The 12541-nt window shown below is 32.5% G+C and overlaps 1 protein-coding gene across 1 annotated transcript; it reads left to right on the top strand.

Moving 5' to 3' along the window:
• The first annotated feature begins 40 nt into the window (after positions 1 to 40).
• Positions 41 to 1018, top strand: LOC130449653 (ankyrin repeat domain-containing protein 49-like). The gene is made up of 4 exons (XM_056787602.1): positions 41 to 186; positions 272 to 577; positions 630 to 825; positions 882 to 1018. The coding sequence occupies exons 1-4, from the start codon at positions 111 to 113 to the stop codon at positions 892 to 894; spliced, it is 591 nt and encodes a 196-aa protein (XP_056643580.1). The 5' UTR covers positions 41 to 110; the 3' UTR covers positions 895 to 1018.
• Positions 1019 to 12541: the final 11523 nt, after the last annotated feature.

Raw genomic sequence — 12541 nt, 5'->3', positions numbered from 1 at the left:
AATATACAAAAGTGAAGAATCGAGAGCATAACCTATTAAAAATACATATATTTTTGTTTACAATCATCAGAATTATTCTCAAATATTAAAAAATAGTATATCATTTAAAAATGAATGACGAGAGATTTTTAGTTAGTGGATGGGACGATGATCTCAATGATATAGATACTACAAGAAATCCTAAAGGTACTATAATACAAAATAAAAATTATTATATAGAGTTAAGTCTCCAGTTCCCATTTTTTGCCTAATTATTCTATTTTTTTTATAGAAAAATTACAAAAAAATATTCTGGATGCTTGCGAAAAAGGAAATCTGGAACAAGTGAAAACACTTATCGAATCTAATTCAAATTTAATAAATGTAACGGATAAAGATGGTTATACTCCTTTACACAGAGCATGTTATAGCAACAATGTGGATATTGTTGAATTTTTACTACAAAATGGAGCTAATATAGCAGCAGAAACTGAAATGCAGTGGCAACCGTTGCATTCTTGTTGCCAGTGGAATCACAAAGAATGTGCAGCAGTTTTGATTCAACATGGTGCCGATGTTAATGCCTTATCCCAAGGAGGTACCTGCTTCATAAAAAAAATATCACATTTTTTTTATTATCATCGTTATAGGTCAGACTCCTTTACATATAGCTGCTTCACATGGTGCTTCATTTGAAACTGTACAACTGCTTCTTATGCATCCATTCATTGATCCTTCTATAAAAAACAATAGTAATGAGACAGCTAAAGATATAGCTACAAGAAGTTCCAGGTTTTACAATATATTCGAAATGTGTGATCCTCTTCTTGATATAAACAGTGTAAAGTAAGTATTATACCAAGATGGTGGAGAAAAAATGTAGATATTATCAATGTTTTTAGGGATTTGGAATAGTTATGTGAACATAGAGGTACATAAGAAAAATGAGGATGAATTTGGAAGTGATGGTTATAAATAATGTAAAAAAAAAATATTTGTTTTTGTTTTATTTTCAGTAATATAAAATCTATTGAAGCAATTGTTGTAGATTATTACTTTGCAATTAAAACTAACTTTGTGAATTAAATTAATATTTGTAAGTGCTATTAATGAAAGGAATTAATAACTATACAAAATAATATATGAATATTGAACAAATACTTCATGCTACTAGTTTTGTAGAGCAATTAATCACTGTAGGAAACGATATGCTGCTGTTGGGTCTCAGAACTATCCATGGGGGTAACAATAGGGCTTTAACAGAAATATCTTATTCATCTGTTATTTGCTACAAACTATTTTGTAACCCATAGGAGCTTCAATTATTTATTCATGTCTCAAGGGCTGCTACTCTTCATATTCTTACCATCAAAAGGAAAGTGGGGTTGAGATTTGGGGTTTTTCAATTTGCTTTCTTGGAAATCAACAATGAATTCTTATTTCCTAAAGAGAATACAAACAATACTATATGGTTAATTTTCTGTAGGAATTGATAGTCATCTTTGATTCATTGTGAAAAATAAACAAGATGAAGAATTTAGAACTATTTTAGAAACTAAAAGTCTTGATGAATGACCCATGCATAGAAGAGTTTCTATGAAAAAAGTATGCAAATACATCATTTTTATCAAAAAAAGCACGTCGCCCCATGAAGCATAATTCATACAGATGGCTGACTAGACTATCGATGCCTTAGCAATGAAGGCTACTTTCATGAGTGGGTCAATCACAAGGAAAGATTTGTTTCTGATAGCGGGACTCATACACAAAGAATTGAGGCCAGCCGGAGACCTCTGAGAGCATTCTTCCGCGATAGGCATGTTCCTTCAGAAGATTGGGAGGACAGAATCATAGAATATATATATATCGTAAATCTGAACCAAAAATAGACCCATTCATTTCATTAACAGAAGAAATCAAAAAAGATTTTCAAATGTAAAAGTATAGATTTAAGTCCAATTAAAATATTTGATTGAAGAAAATTATTTTTGTTTACCTTTATTTCAGAGTCTAACACAACCTAACCTAACCTAACCTAACATAACTTAACCTAACAAAAATGACTAAATTTTCATTTCATCTATTGATTTTTCGTGAAAATAATGCATTTGCATACTTTTTCCACAGAAACTCTTCTGTGCATGCGTCAATCATCACGACTTTTCACACAGATAGATCTGGATGAGATTTATCGAACAGAGTTATCCAAGGTTCGATATCTGTTAGCCTTCCTGATATAATGACCACTTCCGGTATCTCCAGAAGTAAATGTTTCCGCATAAAATAGATATGATAAATCGATTTTTCGTATCATGATAGTCTATGTATAGAGTTTCGTGATGATTATTGTGGGGTGGCTTATCATACTTGTGCCAAAAATTTGCCACCGCCGAAGAAAGCAAAGCAGAACTTTTTCTCTCTCAGCCGCGTGCTGTCTGGCATCGCGTCGCAGCTTATGTGAGCCGATTCATTCTGCGTGAAAATGAATTTAAACTCTTATCTAGTATTGATATTATTAAAATACTTTTATCAAGTAAAGGATCACATCAAAATATTGAACTAATTATTCAGTGTATATGTGTTGCTTCAATACTCGTGTCCGTTGAATCAGTTTTCGAATCTCTAACATCACAGTTTGAATATCGCAACAATGTTTTAGAGTCCATGTCAAAAGTTTTGTTGAACAAGGCCAATGTACTGAATGGCATTTCTTGCGACGTGGCCACAATATTAAAAATTGGATAATATCAAAATCAGTGGATAAACTGATGACATTAAATTCGCTTCTTCTTTTCATAGATTAAAATCTAAGTGAAACGATTTTATTATTATTATTATTATTATTTATTTTTTTGTATTATTCCAGATAGGTTAAGGTATCAAATCATTATGTTTATTTTTTAATTAAAACTTTTTTTATTGCGAGCTTGCAGATCAGTCTGGGTCACTTTGGTCCATTTTTAATCTTTACATTGTCATAACGTTTAAACCAAATGTTATAAATGTTTGTTCTTAGTTTTATTTTGTAGGTCTATATTAGTACTTTGAAACTAGCAAGAAGCCGTATGATTTATAAATCTATTTTTTTAAATTGGGTGGCCAAAGTCAGACAGACAAGTTGGGTTACTTTGGCCACACATTCTTATATTTAGAAAACGTAAGGACACGGCAGGGATATAAGTAAATTTGGCCATGGTTATGATTTCCAAATAGGTTTGTGTCACTTTTTCAGGCTTTTGGGCATATAATCATACCAATAATTGGAGGAACAAAATGTTTTATAATCATTTTAATTGCAAAATAAAAGAATAGTAAATAAAATTTACAATGTTTGGTCGAGAAAATGACATTAAATAACATTCTTTGGTAAAAAAATCGAGACATTCCAAACTGTAGCTAGGACTAGCTTCGGACGAGTATTTTTCAATTTCCGGTATCTTGAAGAAATCTCCATGGGTTCCTCTATGTCCTGCAAAATCTCTTCTTCTGCGTACCAGATAACGTCGTCTGGCGTGGGCTATTTCCACTGAAATAATCCACTAGGTGGAAGAGATTTTATTTTAGATTCCTTCACATTTTTCTGAATAATTCCCACGATATTTCCAGGATAAATCTTTTTCTCAAATAAAAACAAACTTTCCGATTTTGAGTTCTTCGTTACATCCAATTCTTGTATTTTCTTTTGTGTCTTCGTTTTCGCTTTTAAGCTCTCTGAAGTTTTGGTCTCTCTCCGATTGAAGGGAAATATTAACACAGCTGTCGGAGTCACGAGATAGCGACACCACTAGGACCCGCAACTGGTTGTTTTTGAATGTCGCCGATTGAAATACTTCTTCCAGCTATTACATTGACATTTCTCTCCCGATTTTTTTCCCAGGATTGGCGACATATTTTTATATTTTATAAGCTACGTAAGGAAGTACAACTGTGCCTAAGCATTTCCACACGACATGACACTTGATGATTGTTTGGACGAGTTTAAGATACGTTCAGGATATTTGCAACCCCGTTTTGTGAGGACTTTTTTATTGGCTGGGTCGTCGGATACGTTGGATTCATCGTAATTCCAAATATTTTCTGGTGGAACCCCCTCCAATTCTCTTTCTAAATTGTCAGAGTAAGTATTAATGACATCAATTGAAATAGCAGCTAGAATGGATTTTATATTGGCGGCAAATCGTTGTGTCAATGCTGGATGTCTTTTCAACAACAGTCTTATCCATTCAGTTCCAAGAACATTATCTCCAAATCTCCTTATATTTACGCCCTATGTCGATGTTTCTAAAATATATGCTTCGATTTTTCTTTCTTCTTCAAGTGACAAGGTAGCCTGACCACCTGGAGTTTTGTTGTGTACTTCCTTCACCTTATTTTGCAATGTGGATCGAGGTATTTTATATCTTTCGGAATCTAGTCTTTGAGACATTACACCCGACTTAGTAAGTTGAACGAATTATTCTAAATGTACTGGGGTGTAATTGCAGTAATTACTGCTTCCAACGTCTCTTTTATAACGACCCATTTTATGTGTAATACTGAATACTGGGATGAGAACGAACAAAAATAACATCCAAAGTGATCCAAATCAGTAACATATCAGTTAAATTTTAAAATTTCACGGAAAAACAAATAAAAAATAATTACCGATTCGCAAATAGGTTAGATATGTTGTGTCCAAAGTCAAATCAATATTCAAGATTGGGATCTATTGGGATTCATTGGGATTCTATTCGGATTAACGGAACAATCGTTTTCAAAAGAAAAAGATTCTGATTAAACGTCGTTTTTGTACATTTTTATAAATAACAAAGCATTTCTCTACCTTTAAATTTTATTATTCTAATGCTAAATGTGAAAAAATAATTCTTCGTATTCCGAAAACATGCAGAGGAATGAATTCCAGGAACAGGACAAAGGAAAGAATTGACAAAACGTGGTATGTTACCGAGGTGTTGAACCGCGAGAGAAAGGCGAGATTGCTTCAAAACTAGCAATAGAATTTGGAGTAAGCAAGACTACAATTTCTGATTACAAAAAAACCGTACCAAGCTTTGCATCATTGTCTAGCCAAATTCTTGAAAATCGCCAAACATCAAACAAGTCGATGAAGCTCTCTATTTATGGTTTGGCCATCCTTGTTTAAGAAAAATATGTGCAACTGAACAATTTAATGAATGGTGATCAATCGTTTACTTCAAGCAAAGGGTGGTTGAACCATTGGAAAGTTCGTCATGGCATCCGACAATAACTGGAGAGCAATTATCTTCAAATAAAGCTGCGGCACAAGCTAATCTGGATGAGTTTACGGCTATTATTACTGAAGGAGCATATTCTCCTCAGTAGATTTACAATGCTGACAAAATCGGATTAAATTTTGAGGCGTTTCCAAACAAAAGTTTAGTTTCACAGGAAAAAATCCGGGCTTAAAATGAGCAAGGAACGAGTCACATTGATGGCATATAGTAATGCCGCCGGAAACCATAAATTACCATTGATGATGATCGGTAAATAAAAAAAAACATTTAAGCATCAAACACGAGCGTGAATGGACTTGCCTTTATTCAATCTCAAAGAATTAACATCGATTTTGTGTTAATGTGTGAGCAGGTATAATGGTCGAGGAAGTCCACTTGTACGACCACCACGTTCTCTTGAAATAAATACTATTGATTTGTTTTTGTGAGGATATCTTAAAATCTTGGTAAATGCAACACCGGTAAACACAAAGAACGAAATGGTCGATAGAAGAAACTTCCATAGTGACGCTATAAGGCAGAATCTTGGAATACTCTTCCAAGAAATATTCTCCGTGGATTCCAGAAGTGTGTAGAAGTGCAGGGTGCCCACTTCGAAAATTTATTATAGTTTTTCTTTTTGTTTTTATTTGTTCAGTTGTAGGCTAACCAACTAAATTTTTCTACATTAAAATTTTTTGAATAAGTGAATAACTCGATATTCGACATTATGTAGTTCAAGTAGAAATGCTTGATTGAGTTTTAAACCTCTTTTAAGTATTTTCAATGGATAATTTTCTTCAGAATGTCTCTTTATGGCGAACGGTTTTCTTGGCATGTATAACGATCTTAAAATGTAAATATTTCCTAAACCATAAATTTTATCGAGTTAAGCAAGGAACACTCTGTATATAGATGTTTCATATAATAATTATATCCATGAATTTACAATATATTAATAAATTTTTCAATTGCATCAAATATGATCTTTAAAAGCGATCGTCTGATGTGAAATCTTGATTATAAAATTTGATTCTGAACGACAACCTAATAGAGAAAGTTTGAGTGTACCAAAAAACCGAAAAATAAGGAAATCTGTGTACATAGAAAACTGTAAATAATTCTCAGGTATCTCTCATTACAATTTTTCAAAATATTTCCCCGGAGCTTCATTATAAACAGTTCAATTTCTATTAGAGGTTACCTCGAATAATATAATTTCATTTTCTCGTTTCATATACTATTAAAATCCACTCCAGTTCAATAAAATAAATATCAACGGTTGAGTAATTCAACAAAATGAAATTCAATTCAATAAACATTGAAGTCGTTATTGAATCTTCCCACATCTCTGTACTTGTACAAATATTTAAGTAATAATGAAAAACGAAACGAATTTCTCAAGAGAAGTGGATAAGAAAAATATTAATCCCCTAAAGCTCGATTCGAGCTGAATGCGATCAAAACCATTCTCTAATGCGTCTCGAAGACAATTGTCAAGAGTGTAAAACAATCCAGGCGAACCGAAAAGAATTTTTCTTTAAAGTATTAAGATTAATATGAAATCTTGTACATGAAAATTTGGAGAAAACATGAATTATTAAATAGAATTCGGAACAAAACGTTCACACTTTTTATGAAATTTGGAAAATGAAAGAATAAACGATAATTACAATGACAACCATGGTTGACAATTTCGCCCTGAGATAAAGTTATTACACGTGGTTAGCACAGGAAGATTTTTATTTGAGATACTAGAATTGTTTCCATAGTTTTCCACAGCAGTTTCTATTCTTTTCTTTTCTGTGTCTTTTTTTTATTTGCTGCCATTTTTCCCTCGATTTTTCGAGGTTTGTGCTTCATATATCTCCCGTATTAATCGTTCCTCTTCCATTCTCATAACATGACCAAACCATCTCAATTATTATTAGACTTTGTTTTGAATTAATTCTAAATTTGAATTTTCTCTCTTTTTAATGGCCCCTAAGAATATTTTTTCCTTGTAGGCGTTAGTCATCTCTCCAAATTCTCGTCATGATTTTTGTTTTTGTGCTTCAACTAATCTTCTAACTTTTACCTCTAGTAGGTAGTGGTTACTTTTGGACCTCTTCTGTTATGGTTTTCTCTTGTCTAAATTAATATTTTACTTATCTTGGTTTTCTATAAATTTCTTGGGTCTTCATTGGTCTTCGCCTCGTTTAAACTCTGCTATCCAATATTTAACTGTTGTTAAGAAGGAGCAGTCTCATTCTGAGTAGAATCCATGTTCCATGTTCACAAAATCACTGAAAACGTTCACATTAATGGCTGCCAAATATATGTTGTATAGATTGTGCATTTTCTAATACAGTGGTATTTTTAAGCAACCACCGCTATCTCTAAATCAGGCGAGGTGTTTCTGGGACCATTCTCGTAAGTTTATTGTTCTTTCACTGTTCTTATTTTTTATCTCTTCTCCTTGTTTTCCCATACACTATTCGATACCTTTATTCTCTTTTCTCAAGCTACCATTCCCGTTGACGAATATTATTATATCACAGTTACTGACGTCCATTATTCCTTGAAGATCTTCAAAGAATTTGTCTTTTACTTCTGTTTTATTATCTTCAGATGGTCCATATGCTATAACCATTAATAGTTCTCCATTCTCTGTTTTTTCTTCTAAGTTCACTGTGAGGATTCATTCGTTTATTAAATTTCCGTTCTACATATGTTTCATCTATCTAATAAAATTTTGATCTCATCGATGAATCCCACAATTGCAAATAGTGATTCGTATTTATAGCGATTTTATAGTGCAATCAATTCAGACATTTATCCAAAAAGTAATTGGATTCTAATATAAACTGTTTAATAGTTAACAAATATACAAAAACTTTCTTTACTGCCAAATATCATTTGAATACTGGTACATATCATTTAAATACTGACAAATATCATTTGAATACTGGTACATATCATTTAAATACTGACAAATATCATTTGAGCACTGGCAAAAGTTATTTAAATACAGAAAAATATCATTTTAATCCTGGTAATTATGATTTGAATACTGGCACATATCATTTGATTTCTGGAAAATATCTTTTGAATACTGGAAAATAACATTTTCTCATTTATAGTTGAAAGAGCATAAATATTAATTGAGATTCACAAATTTAATACTGGTAACTATCATTTGCATACTGGCAAATATTTTAATACTGGCAAATATCTCATGAATACTGACAAGTAACATTTTTCCATTCATTATCGAGAGAGAACAAATCTCAACTAATTTTTGCATTTACTGATAATATACACTTGATATTTGAGACAAAGGTTTATGGAATTCAAGTATCTTGGCTTAATCATTACTTGATGATGTAGATTTAACCTCCAATGTCATATTAATGACAAATATTATTTGAATACTGCCAAGTATGATTTGAATACTGGTACATATTATTCGTTTACTGGTAATTATCATTTGAATACTGACAAATATCATTTTAATACTGGCAAATATACTTTAATACTGGAAAATATAATTTAAATATTGACAAATATCATTCGAATACTGGCACATATCATTTGATTTTTGAAAAATATCATTTGAATACTGGAAAATAACATTTTTCCATTCTCAATCGAGAGAGAACAAATCTTAACTAAGATCTGCAAATTTTTGCATGCACTGATAATATACACTTGATATTTGAGACAAAGGTTTACGGAATTCAAATATCTTGGCTTAATCATTACTTAATGATGTGGATTCAAGGTTCAATAGCAAACTATTAACAAATATGATTTGTATACTGATAAATATCATTTAAATACTGGTAACTATCATTTGAGTACTGGCACATATCATTTGATCGCTGGAAAAATCCATTAATAGTCGAGTGAGATAATAAATTTTGTAGCATCTGGAAATATCCCGCAATACTTTCCCAGTTTTTCTGTATAGACACCTCATGCGAATTTGTAGAAGCATATTTCTAATGTTATCGCTAATACGGCCAATTTGTGCATTAATTTATAAACATACTGTATAATGAACGGTTAGAATTTCGATTAGAGAATTTTTGTAATAAATAACTATCTAATCCGGATTAATTATTAGGGGTTTATGATAGTGTATACAAAATATTTTGTGTTTAGAATGTAAAACAATAAGTAGAATTTACATATTTAATGTAACCCTAATTCCCTAGTAAAACCCTCGTTGTTTGATGTCCATTAGGCTGAAATTCAGAAGGGAATATGTCTCACTAGTGGATATTTTAATATTTCAAATGTTGTTCATGATGACCAAAAGATATTTCAGCAGCAGCGTCCAACTGAAATAACAGAAAACATGAGATAGGTCGACTTGAATTTCATGTAATTCTCATAATATTCATAAAAATATGGAATTTAAATCTATATTCTTTTCTCAATTAGGGTAGGTTGGACCACAGTGCAACAAAATTTTATTTTTCTTCTCCTTATATTATATATAGGACTAAAATAGGGAGATCCTCGGTCTACTATGTTGTTCAACATGATACTTGAATGGATAGTAGAAAGAACCAGAAAACACTAAATACAAAGATAACACAGTTGCAGATGATATCTAATCAACCAAAAAAAATGAAAAAGGTAAAACCTTAGAATAAACGAGGAGAAATCCAAGTTCATGAAAATGACGCATTCCACAAGTTATGAATATTGATCAATTGAATTCGAACATATCAACTGTTAGATCTATCTTGGAACACTTATCAAAGACAATGGCGATGAGGAAGAATACATAGAAGTAAGGTTAATTCGAGGAAAGTACTAATTTACAAGAACATATCTCAAAAAAACCTAACTTCATATTAGACAGTCATCACACGGACTGTACTTTATGCAAACGAAACGTAGATGCTGAATATGATGAACAAGAAATTCGCAAAATTATAAGATTCACAAGACTAATATGGCTGGGATATTTGGACATTTGGCTGTCAAAAAGATGTGTTCGCGTTGGATGCCTCATAATCTGACAATCGCTCAAAAAAAACCTCGTCGATTTATGCACAGAAATGCTGAAAACATTTAAACGCGTTGCTCCAAAAGACCTTTACAAGAATCATGGATCTATGCATATCAACACGAAACTAAACGAGAGGGAATGATCAGAAATATTTTTGCCCTAATTTCATGCTTTCTCCAGCTTAGGCAGTTCCAAATGAAAGCAAATGGTACTTTGTCAACCAAGTACGAGATTCTTAGTGGAGTACCTCAAGGGTCTGTTCTTGGCCCCCTTCTCTTTGTGATCTACATTGGTGATCTTGCTGTGATTATTAAAACAAATATAGCATTCTTTGCTGGTGACACAAAGATTTTTGCCAAGTCTGCTTCTGAGCGGCAGTTATTCCAAGAAGACTTACACACAGTAGAGGAATGAACAAACACCTGGAAAATGAAGCTTAATGAAACAAAATGCAGTGTCCTACCATTTGTGCAAACAATACCAGAAGAGCTTATACACTAAAAGGTGTGGATATTATTACAGTTGATCAGCAATATGATCTTGGAGTTATAGTGATCGAAAACATGAAATGGGATGTACATATTAACCAAATAGTCAAGAAAGACAATTCATTCACTTATATAGTACAAAAAGCTTTTAAGGATCACTCAGTTGAGATGATAAAACTTTACCAAACGTATATAATACCAAAGCTTGAATTTGCGCATATTTTGTGAAAGATATTGAACTTTTAGAGCGAAGGGTTACTAAAATACCTCCTCTGCTGAGAGATTTATGCTATGAAGAACGCCTAAGAATATTTGCCTTACCCACTTTCAGAGACCGTCGCTTTAGAGGATACTTAATAGAAACCTATAAAATTCTTACACATATCTACACTTGCGATTTGGACATTTTCCATTTGAATACAACAGATAAAAGGGCATTCAAGAAAACTATCTAAGGAAAGAGACCGCAAGTTACCCCGGAAGAACTTTTTGACAGATCGTATAGTATAAATGTGGAATGCATTAGAGGAAGAGACAGCGACTGAATATGGTCGTCTGTTTTTTCGACATAATTACACCAGCATTTGTTTACCAGAAGTGTTCGAAAAAATCAGGGAAACCAAACACAGCAGACGAATTATTTTCCACCACGACAACGCGAACTCTCACACGTCTGTTCAAACAAAAACGTTTTTGAACAGTCAAAACATCGAATTGAAAGGTCATCCGCCGTATAGTCCTCGTTTGGCACCAATTGATTTCTTCTTATTTTCGTAGATCGAAAATAAATTGCGATGTCAACATTTTTTCACACCTGAAGAAGCGGTTGATGCGTTCAAATCACGTTTCGGAGGTATCTCAATCGGAGTGGAAAAAATCGTCAATTGGTTCAAATTGAGTGTATTGATTTCAATGGGAAATATTTCGAAAAACAATAAAGTTATATCCAATTATAAATATTTGTTCTTATTTGTCTATCTCAAAAATTGAGTAGCAACCCTCGTATTTACTTAAAGCTATAAAAACTTGATCCTTTTCAAACAACACGTCCAAAATAGTACACAATAGTATCATTTCTGTCAACTTTTCAAACAAAAATTTGTTTTTTATACCAAAACGTTCATACTGTTGTTAAATTAAATGATGATGCAACATAAACTTAAAATATGTCGTCGACTTTTATCCACCCCAACCCAAGCTGACCCTCTAGTTTATTTTAATAAGAGAGACTATGTTAAGGAATATTAATTTCAACTGAGTATTGTACAGTCTTATTATTGTCCAGGCAACAACAGTTTCTCCAAGGAAATCAAACAACAATGTAGTCGGGTTATATCAGGAGTTATCTAAACTAGCGTGCATGTTTATTATCCTGAATGGTTTACCTCCTGTATAATATTTATGTTTTATATGAGGCCAATTTACTTATTTACAACTTAGAGATGAAGTTCTAGGGTGCAGTATTTTGTTATAATAAACGATTAGATGAAAACAAAACAGTTTTCGGGGTACCGCAAACTAAATACGGAATTATTCAACTATAAATGGAAATTATTAATACCTATAAAGTGCCGTGAGAACAGGGTTGTTCCAAGAGAAAGTAGTGTCATCTTGCAGATGATACTACTCTGCAAAAAGACATATTTTACCGCTGATGTCAAGATAGGTGATGTCATTGATAAACAGAAAAAACCAAATAGGGACTAGTACTGAGCCTTGGGTCACTCCACATTCTAATGGCTTACAAGAAGACATCGTTGTATCAACCCCTACAAGCTGACTTTAGTTGGTAAGATATGACTTAAACTATGCGAGGGGTGTTCCCCTGAAATATT

The sequence above is a fragment of the Diorhabda sublineata genome, chromosome 10, assembly GCF_026230105.1.
Source record: "Diorhabda sublineata isolate icDioSubl1.1 chromosome 10, icDioSubl1.1, whole genome shotgun sequence".
Lineage (NCBI taxonomy): Eukaryota > Metazoa > Arthropoda > Insecta > Coleoptera > Chrysomelidae > Diorhabda > Diorhabda sublineata.
Note: the sequence above shows the minus strand (reverse complement) of the source record. Positions and strands in the feature narration are given on the sequence as shown.